Below are 17863 nucleotides of genomic sequence, written 5' to 3'. Positions count from 1 at the left end.
TAATTATATATATATATATATATTATTTTAATTATTTGGTTCAGGGAATGACAAGATCAACATATAACGCAATTGGATTTCCGGAGAATATTGCAGTCTATGGTTCTTTGAATGAGTGTCTGCAATATGGATTCTAAATATAGACCTGTGCTGTATAACTATCAGTAACTGAGAAAAACTTGATAGAATAAAAACTTTAATAGATGCATGCACGTACTTGTGTGATTTTGCATCCACACATACTGTGTTCCCATATTTAATGATCAGAGGAGACAGAGACGTTTATCTAAGAGTCTGAGTCCGATAGCTCTATTAGCTATATTCTTTATTCTGAATGTGAAGCTTGATTAGTATTTTGAATTGAACCACACAAGAATCTTCAAGGGACCATTCATAGAGCACTGTCTACTTTCCATGCCTGCAAGGATGTGGACTATTCACAAAGTGACTGAATCTTGGGGAGTATATGTCAAACTCAAGAAAGGTGAATACTTTTGTTCCACTGTCTATATGTACGTGCTGCGTCATCTACTACTCATTTCAGGGAAGAAGTTTAAACAATGATGTGACTCTAGAAGATTACACATCACACACCAAAAAACCCTGATTTCTTTTTTAAAATAACTAAATTCAAATATCCATTAATTTAAAAAGTGCTATTTATTTTTATCATCGAAAAAGTGCGTTTGGATCAGATAATTTAAAAAATAATAATTACTTTTTAAATATTGTTAGAGAATTTTTGAAAAAAAATATTCAAATAGTTATCTCATTACAAAGTATAATCAGAAAAGGATGCAGTAACCCCAATTAGTTGATCAAGTAGAATAAGTAAGGATCTTGCAATAACTTGTAAAAGGACAACTAAAATTGAATGATAACAATATTAAAATATTAAAAAGTAATAATTAATGAATTTTTTTCATAATTGTATTAATTTGAATTGAAGGTCTACTACGATGATTTTTGAATTGAAATCCCACAGAAGAAGAAAAAAAATTCATAATTTTTAATAAAAATATCCAAATATAATACTTCAGACTATACCACTTATTTATCGTTTTGTTTACACATATTATCAGAGTTTTATATAACGGAGATTAAATAGTTATTAGGATTATTATGAATTTATATTTATAGTAAAATATATTATATTAATAATTGATGTAGTCAAGGTATATACATATCCAATTTTCATAGTAGTACAATTTTTATTAATATAATACACTATATTGTCATTAGTATAAAATTACAATATGTATATTAATAGTTTAATTTTTGTTATGTAAAATTTTACATTTGAGAGCACATCAAACGATAAATTATTAACAAATACATTTTTATAATATTAAAAATAATATATTAAAGTGAAATATACTCCAGACTAAAAGTGTATTACATGATGTTAAAAAACTAGTGATGCTAATTGTCTAATTAATGTGATATTTAAAAATGGATTAATGTATTGGATAATAATACAAAATAGAGAAAACTAAGATCCAATGGTATAAAATATTTATTTTATCAGTGTATTTTAAATTATTATGTTCAAATCCTATTGCTAACATTTTCAGTTTTTATTTTAAAAAATCTAATTAAATTTAATTAAACCAAACTAGTCAACGGTTAGCCTGAATATAAATATGATAATTTTTACAGTATCTTAATTAATCAAGAGAGTATTTTATATCTTCTCACACTTGAAATAGTTATCACCATTACTTTTATGATTGATAGATAATAAAATTAATAATGTTAAAAAATATATAAATATCTTTTAATTTCTAAAATTAATACTTTTAAATTTAAAGCACCATATCAATCATATATATATATATATATATATATATATATATATATTATATCATAATATCATCAAGGTGGTTTTTTTTACTATACAGAACTTAATTCCAATGGTTTCTATTCTGTAAGTCACTATTTTCTCCTTGTGAAAGTTTAGCTCCAAACTTTCATTAAACTTTTCTTATTAATTAAGGTATTAATCTCAAATTAGGGACTAGACTCATATCAATAAAAATTTAATAGTTTAAATATATTGAGCTTTAATTTGTTCTAAAATAAACGTCAATTAACAAAAGAGGGTCACGTTACAAAAAAATTAGTAGGGCAAGATTGAGAATAAATATTAAATATAATAATTTGTTTATGACATACTTCTTTTTACTGCCAATCTTTTATAAAATAGATTAATGATTGACTATATTTAATCTCAAAAGATAACAACGGGTATTTAAATTAAAATGGATGGAAAATTTGATTCAGATAGATGAAAAATAATATCAAATTTTATTTATGTTATAATTTAGAACGGCAATAAAGTTCTGTTCTTCTTCATATTACCTTTTTAACAATGTAATTTCGAGAATGCGAGTAGACCAATTTGTGAAAACAGACACATTTATATATGTTAAGATCTTTCTATCTTAGTTTCTTTGCAATTGAGCATTCTGATAACAAGATTACATACTAGATAATCAGAGTATTAAGAATGAACTGAAATAACTCTTATTTTCAATATATATATATATATATATATATTGTGATTCACAAACCCATATAATCGCACAATTACGTGGGTAAGAAAATAACAGATTATTAATTCAACCTGTTTTCATAAAATTAAATCTACCAATTATTAGAAATTTAAACTCAAAAATCTAACAGGTACTTCTTGTGACCTAGATCATAAAATTAACGCTAATGCAATTATATTTCTCTCAACAAACAATATATTTTCTGGTTGTACACCAAAAAGAATGAAAAAAAACACATTCTATAAAAGTTACAATTTCTGTAGTTGAGTGAACATCTTGCTATTTTTTATATTGAAGGAATAATTCCAAATTAAAAACATGTGGTGCACATCATAAGGTATCAAATGAAAACAACAGAAAGTTTAGAAAATTGAAAGAAAGGGAAATAAAGTGAAGAGATATTTATGTCACTTAAATGTTCTTTGTTAAGTTTTACTTTCCCTGTTTTAAAATTGAAGATGGGGAAAATCTTTTACTAATTCATTACGCAAAAATGTTTTAAAAATCAAAGAATAAAAAGAAGTAAGTAATCGATGAAAGCATTTCATGCCACGGTGCAGTGTTAGTTACTTTGTTTACACATTTTCATTTTAAAAAGACAAATAAATAAACTCATGCCGTATAGTATTTTCTTATAAATTTTTGTAGATTTTAAAAATGTTTTATTTAAATTTATCTCATGTCTCTAAAGAATTCAATAATTAATTTCTCTAAATAAATTGTGTATTACATTATGTGGAAAACATAAATAAAAATATAAAACGTATTAAATATTTTTCTTTTCTAACTAAGAAGACACGTAGAAATAAAGATACGCTAGTTCCATTCTAAATGAATCCCAATCATGCAGTGCGACTCGCTGTCTGTATATAATTTATAAACATAGAAACGCTAATTTCTATTTCACCTAAACTTGTGTAATTGAGGATATTACACCCAAAACTAACGTGTATTCGATAAAATTTCGATTCTACTAACGTCGCTAGTAACATGATTGAGTGGTGGTGCAGTAGAGGGTGAGTTCGACGCTTGGCAAGTGGTTTTTGTTCGATGCTCATTGATCACTGTCTTGGATGGTAGCTGTTAGCAATGATTCGTGCAAGCAACGTCGTCACTAGCTAGTGCTAGAATGTGGCATAGTGTTTCATGAGAAAGCATATAAGAAATGGGCCCTTTCCCCTTATAAAGAAACACTGGGTCACTAGCCCTGGCTTCATTACATTGTGTAAGTTTTTAAGTAGGAATTAATTGGAAGACATTAACTGATCTTATATATGCTTTGGCTTCTATTTATCTAGCTCACAAGGGGTTTGAAAAGATGTCATGCAAAGCACCAAACAGATAGGAAGACTGAAAAGGAAAGGTGTCACAAAAAGGCAACGTATGTTAAAATAAAGAATAGTGATGAGAAGAAAGGAGTGAGAAAAAAGAAGAAGAAACTTGAGATTGTGAATGTTGTCTCCCAATATTCCAAACAAGTCCACATCAAATCAAACCCCAATCTTGTAATGGGGGGTCGCTTTTTGCACTACGTTCGTATATTTCCAAACGCATCAGATAAAAAGCTCCACCCTCAACTTAATTTATTTCACATTTGGAATGATCCTTTTCTACTGTTTAAAAGCTTCTACCAAGGATAAATCAACGTGCAAGTAGACTCAAAGCAACGTTGCCCATGTAACACACGTTTCTTGCTAAACTATTAGTAAATCTTAAATCCATCTTTTTCTAATATTATAAATATTTTTAGGGTTACATTTTTATTTAAAATATTATAATGCATTGTTGATTTTTAATGTCAAATTTTACTGTATAATTTATTATAATAAACTCAAATTTTAATTAAAGAATAACACTAAAAGTATATATAATATTACAATTAAGTTTTTTCTTTTTTCTAATTTGTATATATATCATTATACACAACAAAAGTTTATATATAATAATTTTTTTAATCAGAAATTAGATAACTTAATACAATTCAATGCATTGATATTATTATAAGGTTACATTTTTCAATAAAATTTACTATTTACTAAATTTTATAATTACATTTAATATTGCACGTAATAAAAAATATATCTTAAACTTATCATAGGATGTGGTAAAATGAACGATGTGGGAGGTTCTACTTGAATTTATCCTTTGTTTTCCTCTGATGTTGTCAAATAATAAAATTTCAACAAAGTTTTGATTGCTTTCTTTTGCTACTTGGCGTGACGAGTGATACAGAATCTGAGGAGTTTTTGAGTTTGAAAATTAACGAGATAGCCATTTTATAAATTAGCTAGAAACATGATTTTACATTTCACTAAGGAAGGACAATTCATTAAAAAGAACGAAAATAAAAAATGAAAACTCATCCGTCAATTCCTCCTATTCAATTATGTGATGCTTTTCTATTTCGTTGAACATCTGTTCTCTTTCTCTAAGAAGAGCTTTGCATGGATGCCACATGTAATCTTCACAATCGTCCATCTTTTTCATTCACTCATAACCCGAGCAAGATGTAGTACACCAGCGTTATGGGCAATGCAATCAACATCCCAAAAATAACACTGCATTTAGTTCACCAAACTAATTAGTTTCATCTCCATAATTGCATCAGTTATTAAACAGAAATGAGTTTTCCTATCATGTGTATTAAGAAAAGAAATTTTATAGTTATTTGATATATTAAAAAGTTAAAAATGTTCTTTATTTCATATTTCTTACTTTGTTCAAAACACATATTAGGAAAACAGTACAAACTATAATTACACTTACCCTGTGCTGAGAATATCAGGATGTACATTGTATTCCTTCGCAAAGACAAATGGGACTATTCCTTGGGGAAGAGCTGCCTGCATATTTTGACAATCGAATTTCAGACAGGAAAATTAACAAACTTGTCAACTACGGTTTAATATGTTTGTTGTACAATCACAAACTCTAAAAAGATATTTTCCAATATTGAGATCATCTTTTGGGAGTGTGTAAGTTTTGTTCTTGCTTGTTCTTGTCTTTTTTGAGGTTTAATAATATTCACATGCCAATGCTTTCTTTTTATGAGAAGCAAGAAAAAGTTAAAACAAAAAAAATATGTAATAAAAGTTTAATTATAAAATAAAAATGATTTTTCCCTCATTTATAATACCAAACAGAAGGTTAAACCAATCAACACCTATAGTTATTTTGACCAATAAAATAGCTTATGTTGGCAGAGCTATAAGCTATATGAGCATATTTTAATCGAATGTGGTGGAATTTTTTGACCTTAGGTAATTTCAATATTGTATTGGTAGTGTTAGAAGGGAGCAGAAAAGAAAGAGAGAGGAAAACCTGAACAATGGCAACGTGTAAGAGAACGCCTCTGAGTCCAACAGCTATGGAAGCAGCTGCCATGACAGCTGGACCTGTAAGGAATCTCACGGCCATAGAAAAAGCTGCTACGGAATTTCCACATGCTATGATCCTTGGTTGCAAAGCCATGAACAGACCTATCATTCACATCAAAAGCACCCATCATAAGTAAAAGCAAATCAAAATCAAATCAAATCAAAATCAAAGCATGCCCCATCATCAGCATCACACCACCACCCTAACTCACACTGTTAGTCAATCGTGAAAGACCTTTCATCATCATCTCCACCAACACAAGCTTAGCAAAAACCAAAAAGTTATCATAAAAGCACCCTCATAATTTCATAACACGAGACTGTTTACTCACTTTGCTTTTTACACACTTGCCGCTTTCTTTTTATTAAACAAAGCATTTAAAAACAATAATCAAAGTTAACATGGAATCGGAAAAGATTTTGTGTTCCCTCTTTTTCTTTTTCAAGCAAACAAAGGTCAGAACAAGTTAATTCCCACTTTTCATATTTTTTTATAATAATTAATTAAACTAGTATATTTTCTAAGACAAGAAGGAAGATCTATGTCTATACTGACCAAGACTGAACATGGCCATGCCAAGCCCTGCATCTGACAATATAGAAATAGACTTTGCAATTATTGCAGGCATTTCAATATTCCACCTGCAAACAACACCCGACCAAAACATAAATCAATAAAAATAAATGAATTAAAATACCCAAAACAAGAATGAACAGTAAAGAACTAAAATGAATTGAAAGAAAAAGACCTGGTACCTGAAGGAAACGAGGGACCAAGTTAGGCCAATTAAGCTGGAGTAAGTGTTAGGGTTTCTGATAAGTTTTCTCCAAACCATGATCAATATAAGCCTTGTCATTACACTAGCTGGAGGCATAGCTGTTGGCTTAACGCTTCCAATTTTTTCACCTTCGTGCTGATTCTCAATTCCTCTGTTTCCAAAGCTGAAATCATCCTTCTCTAAATACTCCTCTTGACCATCTCTATGACCCTCCACTAATTACCAAAACCAATCAACCACATTAACAACCAAATAAGAAAAAACACATAAAATTTCTTTTTTTTTTAATTGAAAACAAAAACCTTTTCCGGGAGATACATTCAACTTCACTTCTTTCTGATCATGAACTCCGTATTCATGGCCGCCGAACACATCCGAAACTGGAGAAGCACTTGAACTCCAAACAAACATATGAAGATCCTTATTCCCATCCTCGGGTTTCTGCGGTGCTTGACCATTGACCCTCTTTGCATTGGCAGCAACATTTTTAGACGCGGTAGGAGAGAACATGCCTGGGTTGGGCGCAGGGTAGTGTCCTGTTCCTGAAGCAGAGTAATGGTACCTCGGCTTCCCATTCCCACCTGCGGAAACATCCTCGTCATAATTGGAAGGCCTCGGAGTTGGTCCTCTTGAAGCAGAGAGACCGTAAACATCGGAAGCACCGAAGTTAGAGTTACGACCCCCAGCCATCATGGAATAGAAATCGGTGTGGTTGAAACTAGACCCACGTGGGGTTGGGTTTCGAGAGGATTGCAGAGAGTAAATCTCTGCATTGGTGAGGTTAGAAGGGCGAGGGGTTGTTGAAGAAAGACCCTGAGACCTTCTAGAGAAGATATCAGATCTTGAAGCATTGGATTTTCTCACTGTGACATGAAGTTTACCGTCTTCTTTGATTTCAGCCTCGGTTTCTAACTGTTGTCTTCCATCGAGTGACATCACATCAGAGTCAACATGAATGGAGACAATGGTACCAGCAGTGTCTGGGAACTGCTCAGAGATCAGCATTCTGGCGCCTCTGTACTCGAACATGAACAGCATCAGGGTGTACCAGATGATGCATTGAAGGACCACAATTTGGACCATTAGACTCCCAGAGAACTCACCGTACATTCCTTTGAGCAAAGGGATTCCCATCACTAACGTGTTTGGGAGAGTGGAAATGGAGAACAGGGTTATCGTCCATTCCAAACAACCCCTTTTGCTCACGTTCGTCCAAACGGCGAGGACCACCAAGACGATGATTTTTTGGAGTGTGTCGGCGGCAATGAAACGGAGATTCATTTGGTAGGGGTTGTTGGAGGCGATGAAGTGGAAAGAAAGGAGAGGGACTGCGAACAGAGCAACGAAGCGGTTGATGCCAGAGCATTGGTCGGGGGAGAAGATTTTCCACCATTTTACTGAACCGTAGGCCAATATCATGGCCACGTAAAGTGGCACCATTGCGGTCATCACGTGATAGAAGTCCGTTAACGTTATCATTTTTGGCTTGTTTTCTGAATGCTTTGTGGGATGAGAGAAAGAAACAGAGGGTTAAAGGAGATGTAGATGGGAAGAGGAGGGGTTGTGATGATGGGAGAGCATGTGTTTTGGGTTTTGAGGAAGTGGGTAATAAGCAGAAAACAGAAAAAATGTTTTTTCAGCTTTGAGAGTTGCGAACTAGCTTACTTGCACTTGCAGTCCCCAAAGCAGAGAGGTTTTTTTTTTTTAATTTTCTTTTGTTTCTGAAAAAAAAAAAATGGTTTGTTTTTTTGCCTTTTGTTTTGAACTGTGTTTGGATTTGGGGTTTGGAGAGGAGTGGGGGTGGTAGTATTTGATGAGTCGTAGACTTGGGGTTTGAGGCTCTACCTTGTATGGGACTTGTTGAGTCTGTCACAAAAGCCTAAAAGGCATGGAAAAAGCATTTTGGCTTGAGGTGGCATGGGTGTGTCTCCAAGTACTTGTTTTGGAGAGAGCCTTTTAAGCTTTGCAAACAGCCTCTGCCTCTTCCCCCCTTTTTTAGCTCTTTCTCTTTGGATTCACTGTTTCTTCCTCATGAGCTGTAGTTTAGTACAGCCCATGCCCCTGCCTAAATCACACCCTCTTCCTGTCCATTCCACTTCTCTTTTTTCTTTAATCTTTAAATTATTATTTTTGTAAAAGATATTATACCTAACTAGTAACTACCCACCTTTCTATTTAAATCTTCATTTGACACCAATAATATGCTATACAAATGTTTTGGTCAAGAGACAAAAATACTTAGTAATTGAACGAAATTATACATGTTACGTAGGGAACTAAAGATATACAAATGTAGGATGAAAAGAATTGAAAGTGGCACTGAATGGGGATACGGACAAAAGAATCCATTTTGGAAAAAAGTATAGATTAATCGAGAGGGGAGGATATACTAGTAGTGCTATAGGACAAATGCATGAGATGAAGAGGGTAGAAACCATCACGTGGCCCTAAATTGTCCCTTCCCAACCGTATCTAATAGGGCTTGCCATTGCCAAGAGCTTTGGGTTCGTTTCGTTAGGTGGGATTACAGGCCACCCCTTAAGGCTGATCCTGTGAAATGGAAAGCAATTTCATGTTCCGTGTTTCTTGGAGAAAAAAAAATAATCAACTGCAATAGTAAGTGTAATTTTTTAGGGGTGAAAATAACAATTATGGGTAACCAATTTCAAGTGCTTCAGAGATTGGAAAGTATTAATATAAATGACTGGTTATGATTTTTGCAGGATAGAGATGGAAAGAAATATCAGGTGCAGTTTGAGATATTGGACGAGTGTTTATATTATTTTTTATGTTTGATTATCCTTTTGCGTCTCTTTTTAATGGGAATGAACAGAACATTTGTAGCTCAAACCCAATATTGGTAATGTTTTATCCGTGTTAAACATCCTTCGTCTAAAACACGTAAGATTGTCTATGAATAAATTGAACATAACAAGGGTTAGAGAGAATTTCCTTTATGGTATAAGTATTAACAAAGTTTATTAATTCCTTCTTCACAGGCACAGCATATTGAAAACAAAAGTCTTCTTAGCATTAATACTCTTAGTAAGAAAGACATAACAAGGGTTAGAGAGAATTTCCTTTATGGAATAAATTTCATTTGCTATGGATTTGACAGTCACTCTGTACATATTGCTAAATTTTAATATGTTCAACAGAGAAACCACCGAAGTGGATACAATTTCTCATAGTAAAATATTTTTCACATACAAACGATCAATAGTCAAACCTTTATCAACCTGCTTAAAAGATTGAGTTATCCACGAATTTGGATTATCTGCAATCATGCATCCTTCTACAGCAATTCAAAAATGATAAAGTATTATAATATTTTATTTAGTCAATAACACATTTATCTGTAGGTAAATTTTTGGCCGAAAGTAACTGCACCTTGCAAAGGATCTTATTTTTGTTATCAATCGAGGTGAGGCTCTATTGGTAAGTAAAATATAATGTTAATTTTACATAAAGATTAAAGCACATTGGAAGACTCACATGCCACATAATTATTATTTTTTTGTTGCATGCATATATTTAACAAGCCCAAATGATGGATACAAAAATATAATGTTAATTCCGTGTAAAGATTAAAAATTTAGAATTTTCAGACTGACTAATCCATAAACAAACGTTAAGTATAAGAAATAGATGAAATTTTAAACCTAAAAGTAAATAAAATAAATTGAAAATCAATGTTAGGGATTAACTTTTGGTGAAGAACCTTTGCTAATTACTCTAACTCAATGTTTGAGCCACTTGTTTTAGTGTTTCTTGGGGAGGGGGAGATCTAATAAACCAAATTATAAATAGTACCATACAGAGATAATACTTTTAAAACCTTACACATATAGATATATAGTAAACTCTATTTATTTATTTTAAAAAAAGAAAGGATTCTGAGACTGGTTCAGAACTGTTTATTTGAATCTTTAAAGCTGTCAAGTGTGAGAACCAAAAACAAAATAGTTTTATAACGGAGTTCAAAACCATCTTTGATTCCGGGCAATTTTTATTAAATTGTACGTATATATTAAACTTCTGCCAATTGCAGAAGCTGAAACAACTCAAACAAGCAAATTGGTTGGTACTTTTCATTAAGATACTGAGCAACTGAGGCATTTGTTAAATGATAATGTCTACGTACGAAAAGGTATAAAAGATAATACTGGTCTGAAGCAGCATATGCTGAGTTCCCATCATTATGTTTCTCCCAATTAGCTTGACCTTTCGTAAAACATCATCATACTAAAATATTACATTACTGATCACTGGAATATTTGCAGAATCATGCCTCCTGCAATTAATGGAGCCGATATCAAATTACATACTTCATTAATTATCTTGGCAAACTAACAAAGGAAATGACGTTTAACATATGTAGTATATGATTACAGTAATGTCTTTTATACGAACGTAATATTTTTCTTTCCCAGATGTAAATCACAAGCTAAGAATATTTTTCTTTTGTTCTCTCCTCACAACTGTTCTTCTTCTTTTTTTCCCTTTCAATTGCTTGGTCTTCCCATTACCCTTCCATAATTTCCATGTAGCATATTACGGCTATACAGACTTTAATTATGAGTCTATTTAACTGGTGAATAGGATGTACAGGAATGCTTGGTATGTTTCATGTCACAATTGTCTTTACTTTTATATGATATAATTACTCTCACAAAGAAAAACACAATTACCCATAAACTTTTTTATCCCTCATATTTTTATATGAAAAATATTTGTAAGTATTCTCAAAATTTTTATTCTGACTAATATATCATTCTAAAAATTCAATAATTCCTTAATCAATGTCTAATAGTTCTTCCAAGATTTTTATTCAAGTTCTGGCATCTCATACAAGACATCATTCATCAATAAACTGCCACCCCATGGAGGTGGGTTTTATTTGATAAACATGTAAACCGAAGTCTAGACTTAGTGCATGGCAAACTATACAATCACTCACCATCTTGCACGCAACCTATGAATGTGAGAGATCTTCACAGTAATTAATCCTTTACCCAACAGAGCATGAATGTGATGTCGCATTTGTATCAGATTCAAACCAGAGCTAACCGCTGAAATTTTTTTAATAGCAAAAGTAGTAATAAGACTCGAACGGAACAGAGCAAAATAGTAATATAATTAAATAATAGTGATAGTCGTAAGTTGAATAATAATGCATGAGTTAGACAGTAATATACGAATTGTCTTGTATTAATAGTAAAAAGGAAACAACACTTTCTGTAATTGTATTGCCGAATTTTGTTCAGAGGATTTTTAACCTTGTAAGAGAAAAATATACATATACAAGAAACAGAACAGAAAATGTCATAAATTCATAGTATGAAAGGCAACACTAACAGAGTAACAGTGAAAAGAGAATGTTACTGGTAAAGCATACAACCTTTGCCCTGCTTTTTAAAAATACGCTTAAACAAATTATCTAAAACCTTTTTTAAAATAAATAAACCAATTTGTTAATTGTTAGGCTCCTAAAAATATCATGAATTTTTTTAGTGCATAATCTACGATGAAGTTAAATAATTTTTTAATTGCCTCTTAATGTTCCATCAAGCAACACTTATAGATTAGGCTATTAGCAACTACAACACAATTTGTAGGAATAGGCATGATGAAAATCGAGAAGATTTCTTTTTAATTCAATTAAAATTTAAAATTACATTTTCTTCCCATTCAAACAAAAAAACGAATGGTATAGATTTTAAAATGTCAAAATATAAAAACAACTTGAAAGTTTTAGAATATAAAAGTTTGTGATTTGATATAAAAAGGATATGAATTTGAAAATATCCATTAAGAAAAGAAAAAAGAATAGTCCCTCTCCTAGAAGTGATAACTGGAGCATGCGTGGAAGTTAATGATGGGCGTGTCAGTCATACAATTCATAGATATTCAAAACCCCAAACACCATGCTTAGCTGCACGCACTGCCATGCCTTTTTATGTTTCCTAAGAGCATAAAAGGAATGCATGCATTTTATTTCTTTTTTATTATCTCTAAACTTGTTTGTCCTATTTACCTCTCCATTCCTTCAATCAATGTGTAATTTCTTTTTATTAAAAGTACAATAAATTTAGGAGTAAATTTGTTTATTGAGGATTAGGCATAATATTTGATATGATTCTGTTTCGATAGGTCCCAATAAGATGATCACGACCTGAGTAAGGATAGAATTTGTTACAGAGTTGATGTTTAAGTCAACATTTGCACCAGTGAAGTAATAGTGGTGAAACAACATGTATACAGAGTTCGAATACAGGTGATGCAGGATCAATGTATTATAACAGTTCCTGTGATGAAAACAAAACAATAAATGGTCCAACATTATGTGATTTTGACAACTTACCTTATGACATGCAGCTATTAGTGCTTTGGTGACCTTAATTGGATCTTAAATCCGATTGAATTGTGCATTTGTGTTGCCCTAATTAAGCATGTGTCCTTGAGTTTTGGACTTTCTAAATTGACCCAAAACAATATTATAAAATTCAAATATGTGAATTTGTTTATTATTCTTGATATGTTGTTTTTAATTATTTCCTTATATAAGTTAACCATCTCGTTGTTGGCTTTGAATATAAAACATCTAACTAAGAAATATTTTTGTATTGCATGGATATTGATAAAAATAAAATAATTTCCATGCATGGAACATTTTATGAGTGCTTTAAATCAATTTTCCACTTCTGTTCTCACAGACTTCCTTAGTTTTGCAGATAAAATATAGAAAAGTAAGATAATGTAATCATTCGGATGCAAAAAATGAAGAGATCTATAAGACAAAAGAAGCAAGCAATGGGATAAATTCTCTTGCACATGAGCTTCATTTTGTGGCAAGGAAATGAATTTGCGTTGGTGGGCAAGAAAAGCATTTAAGATAAAAAGCTAAGCATAAAGCTACTTCCATTTAAATCAAAGTTGTACAATTTCATTGGTTTAGAAAGAGTATAAACAAGTTGCTTTGTTGGGCAATGAAGCATATATGTGTGGATTCACATCGAATTTCAAACACATTATCCAATATTGACTTTGCTTAGGATTTCGTAAGGGATGCTTGATTAGTCGATTTCATCTAGATCACACGTCTCTTTTTGATCTTGGAAGAGTTTAAGAAACATGGGGAAGCTTATTTACCGATGTAAATTAAATAACCACTTCGTAAAGTATTCCAATTTATATTAACTAAACATTCGATTGAATTTATTTATTCAAATAAATAAACAAATTTATAAATTTAAGTACAAGTTATTTAAACATAACATTAATAATTTATAAATAACCCCTACATGTGTGAATCACTTAAATAATGATAATTTTATTTATTGAATATATATATATATATTTTTTTTAATTTTGAAGAATAATGTTTTAAATAAATAATCATAATTTTATTGAACTCAAACTTCATAATTATTTTTCTTAATTTCTAATATGATCCAATCTATTCAATCATATATATGTGTAAGAGAAAAGCTGGCACTGCAAACCATATCTCATCCCTTAGCTGCGTATTCATTCGCGAACTTCTCCTATCACATTGGCCAAACAAATAATTGTGACTTCAAATGATGACTATCAATTTGAGCTCTTCTTCTGTGTTCTTCTAATTGATTCCTCTTAAACAATATACGATTTCTTTGTATCAAATTTTATTTATATAGTGACCAGAAAAAGTTGTCTGTATTTTCATTCTCCCCATTTCATATCATTCTTCAACCTAATTAGAATTAATTAAAAATAAAACGAGATGCTCTCAACTTTCAGCTTATTAAGAAAATAATTAATATAAAATATTTTTTAACAACAAAGGAAAAAAGTTGTACGAAGTGTTTCGATAAGCAACTTAAAACCTGTCAAAATCTAAATATAAATCAATCATAACATTGTTGTTATTGTTTTCTTATACCTAACAGTTATATATAATATTAAATTAATATGGTATAATTATTTGAATTGGTAACTAATATAGCATTTGTGAAAGTTTTAGACAATTCAAAAACAGCTTTTAAGTATCTAATTTGAAGAAGTGTTTGACAACATGCACCTTCTGGATCATGCATTCATGCTAATGATTAATCATTTTATCTAAATAAATCACGGTATATTGTTTGAATTAAAGTCGATTAGGCAACGAGCATAAAATCAACAATATCATTGTAAGAAGGCAGAAGTTAACGTCGTCTCATATGGGGTTTCCATTTCATCCCTTTTCAAAACTCACAAAAAAAATTTTCCTTTTTTTCTGTGTGTGTATTAATGGCGTTCACACTCAAAGTTTAAGACTAATCTCTTTTAAAAATAAACATCACCCAAATAACTAATAAGTATAAATTTTCTCAGCACAAAATATTTTTTATATACATATGAAAAATCAAATTGATGTATGCTCTTAACAAATTGTGTTAGGCCATGTTGGTTCTCGTTAGGAATGGAAATAGGTCAAATTATTCAACAAAGCCTACAACTTAATTTTTTTAAAGCCTAACTCAGTTTAACCTTTTTAATTAATATACTTAATTTAAACTTTTTAAAAAATTTAATTAATTAAATAAGTCAGGCTTAACTTAAAAAAAAAGCTTATTAAGCCTATTAAAAATGACCTATTTAAAATTCATAAAATTTATAATAATATATTAAGTAATTTTATATAAAAATAATATAATAATATATTAAATCAATTAAATTTTAAAATAATAAAATCTTAATCTTTTTTTATTAAAGTTAAAGAATATTTCTACTACATATTCTTTAAGAGAGAGAGTCCTGCTTGTTAGAGTTTTTTGCATATCCTATATGAAAAATATTGTTATTCATACATGTTAAATTTTTGTTTATTATATTTGTTAATTTTAGGTCTAAAACTTATTTAGTTATATTGTATTTGTTGATTTAATGTGTAAGACTTTAATACTATTAATTTGCTTAATGATTTATAAATTGATGTTCATATTATTGTATCTTTTGTATATGTAGTGATTTACTTATTTAAATTAAATATATGATTTGAACATGATAAATAGGAATATGTAATTTTATTATACATATTTAAAATGTTGAATAATTTTTTTAAATAATTTATTTAACTTTATGACTTTTAAAACACATACTTATTTAAATGATTTAATAATATAACTTAATGATTTACTTAATGTTTCGATACAAAGTGGACCGTTAAAAAAGCTAATAGGATAAATTAAGTTTTTAAAAAGGTTAATATGGACTTAATAAAAAATCTATAATAGATAATAGGTTATATTTATACTTTAAAATTATTAATCAGGCTAAGACTATTTATGCAAAGTCTAATCTAACTTATTTCCATTCTTAATTTCAGTTCACGTCATTCAAATATCACCTCTTATGGACCATCATTTGAGAATTAAACATGGCTTAGAACATGGAAAAATATACAAGAAATAATATAAACTTGCTCTTACAATCAACAACATGATACATTAATTGATAGGCAGTCTCGCCCAAAAAACAAATTAACCTAGAGAGAAGCAGCCGAGTCCCCGAGAAAAAATGAACAAACAATTGCATCCCCCTAGTGCACTACAAATATGGGATAAAAAATGAATAAATATATAAGCAACCACACTCATAATATTGTTACGCATACTTCATAAAACCCTTGTATGCATGAAGCAGCTATATATATAAATATATCAAACAAATCACATACCCTTAGCGCCAGGAAGATCAATCCATTCCAATTGGATTTCAACTTCACCACATTCCACGTGTCGCAATCTAAGGACAACATCTTGCACAACTTTGCCATCGTTAAAAGTGATGCAGCTCTCTTCTGCTAGGCAATTTTGCCTGCTTGGTTGTATTCTTGTAATTATAGTACCTGTTGGGAGGTCTTCTAAATTCATCTTTAAGGCCTCTATGTATGGTGAGATGTCTAATTCTGCATCACCCATTTTGTCATCTTTGGTGAAAGTGTCGTGGTCATACACAGTCTGCAGTTAATTACTCAACCAATTAATTAGAATTTAACATGATTAAGAAAATTAATTTGACATAAGTAGATAACTAATTAAATAACAGAGGCAAAAGACATAAACCATTAATATTTATAGGCTTACCAATACGATTGAGTGAAGGTGATCCGTGACAGAAAGCGTAAGGTCTTCATTCCACTCAGGATTAACATCCTTTTTAATCACACGAGTCTTGAGTCTCTGAAATGCAAGTTACATGCAATTGAACATAATTAAAAAAAGAGAAGTGTGAAGTCCGGCTCTTATAATTCTCTTGCCTACAAAAAGAAAGTGACATATACATTATCTTCTTTTTTCGTTTCATTTTTCTCTCTTACTAAAACATGTATCACTCTGTTAAAAAATAACGCTAAAAACTCACAACTTTCACGTAAGTTTGATCTTCTTTGTTATTGTACTTTAACATTGAAAAGATTCATGAAAGGAAAATAGAAAAACCTGCTTGCCCATCTTAACAACGACGTAAGGATCGCTGGTACTGACATCTCGAACGGCGAGGTTGACGCCACGCTTGATGTGAATCCTTAGAAGGCCAAGGAGGTCTTCCATGCTGGGTGAGTCTCCCATTCTTTATCTCCCTCTCTCTCTCCCTTTAATATCCCACAAATCAAACTTAAGTAATTCTTCTTAAATAATTCTTCTTTTCACAGACTATTTGGTTGTTTCACTCTTGAGAAAGAGAGGGAGAGAGAAGGGGCTTCAGGATGGGATTATTGAAGATACAAGTTAGCTAAGCTTCTTTTGTTTTGTAGAATACAAGAAGTTCGTAGTTGCATGCCACCATCAACGTGTACGATACTCCTTTCTACTCTCAGCTAATAACGCTCTTTACCCTCCATTTTTGTCGCCACACTCAAAAACCATTAGTTTTATCTGTGTTTAATTACCTCCATAAAAAGAATAAACGAACTTGGAAATAATTTGATTTGATGTTTATGCTCAGAACTCGTTAAAAGTTCTTTGTTTGAAACTCATTAAAAAGAAACAGACTTAATTTTATTTTAATATTTACATTTTTTTTTTTGTTTTATGATGAGTTAACGAGGGATACAACCATTTAAACTCAAACTAAAAAAATGCGTAACATTTATGAAAATTTAAAAAACTAAATCACGTCTTTCTAT

At 30.7% G+C, this 17863-nt stretch overlaps 2 protein-coding genes across 7 annotated transcripts; both read right to left on the bottom strand.

The window, feature by feature from the left end:
* Nucleotides 1-4833: 4833 nt before the first annotated feature.
* LOC113853660 (probable auxin efflux carrier component 1c) lies at nt 4834-9646 on the bottom strand. Of its 6 annotated transcripts, XM_027484163.1 has the most exons (7): nt 7293-9646; nt 7014-7253; nt 6689-6926; nt 6489-6574; nt 5877-6034; nt 5322-5398; nt 4834-5113 (listed from the first exon to the last, which is right to left on the bottom strand). In XM_027484163.1, exons 1-7 carry the CDS (start codon nt 8188-8190, stop codon nt 5047-5049), a joined length of 1764 nt encoding a protein of 587 aa, XP_027339964.1. In that variant the 5' UTR covers nt 8191-9646; the 3' UTR covers nt 4834-5046. The 6 variants fall into 6 exon arrangements, with proteins under 6 accessions (XP_027339964.1, XP_027339960.1, XP_027339961.1 ...); XM_027484159.1 differs by having other exon boundaries at nt 7008-9646; XM_027484160.1 differs by having other exon boundaries at nt 6689-6911; nt 7008-9646.
* Nucleotides 9647-16406: 6760 nt separating this feature from the next.
* Nucleotides 16407-17288, bottom strand: LOC113853662 (protein C2-DOMAIN ABA-RELATED 4-like). The gene is made up of 3 exons (XM_027484165.1): nt 17178-17288; nt 16824-16919; nt 16407-16697 (listed from the first exon to the last, which is right to left on the bottom strand). Exons 1-3 carry the CDS (start codon nt 17286-17288, stop codon nt 16407-16409), a joined length of 498 nt encoding a protein of 165 aa, XP_027339966.1.
* Nucleotides 17289-17863: the final 575 nt, after the last annotated feature.

Source organism: Abrus precatorius, unplaced genomic scaffold, assembly GCF_003935025.1.
Source record: "Abrus precatorius isolate BTA unplaced genomic scaffold, Abrus_2018 Scaffold11, whole genome shotgun sequence".
NCBI lineage: Eukaryota > Viridiplantae > Streptophyta > Magnoliopsida > Fabales > Fabaceae > Abrus > Abrus precatorius.
Note: the sequence above shows the minus strand (reverse complement) of the source record. Positions and strands in the feature narration are given on the sequence as shown.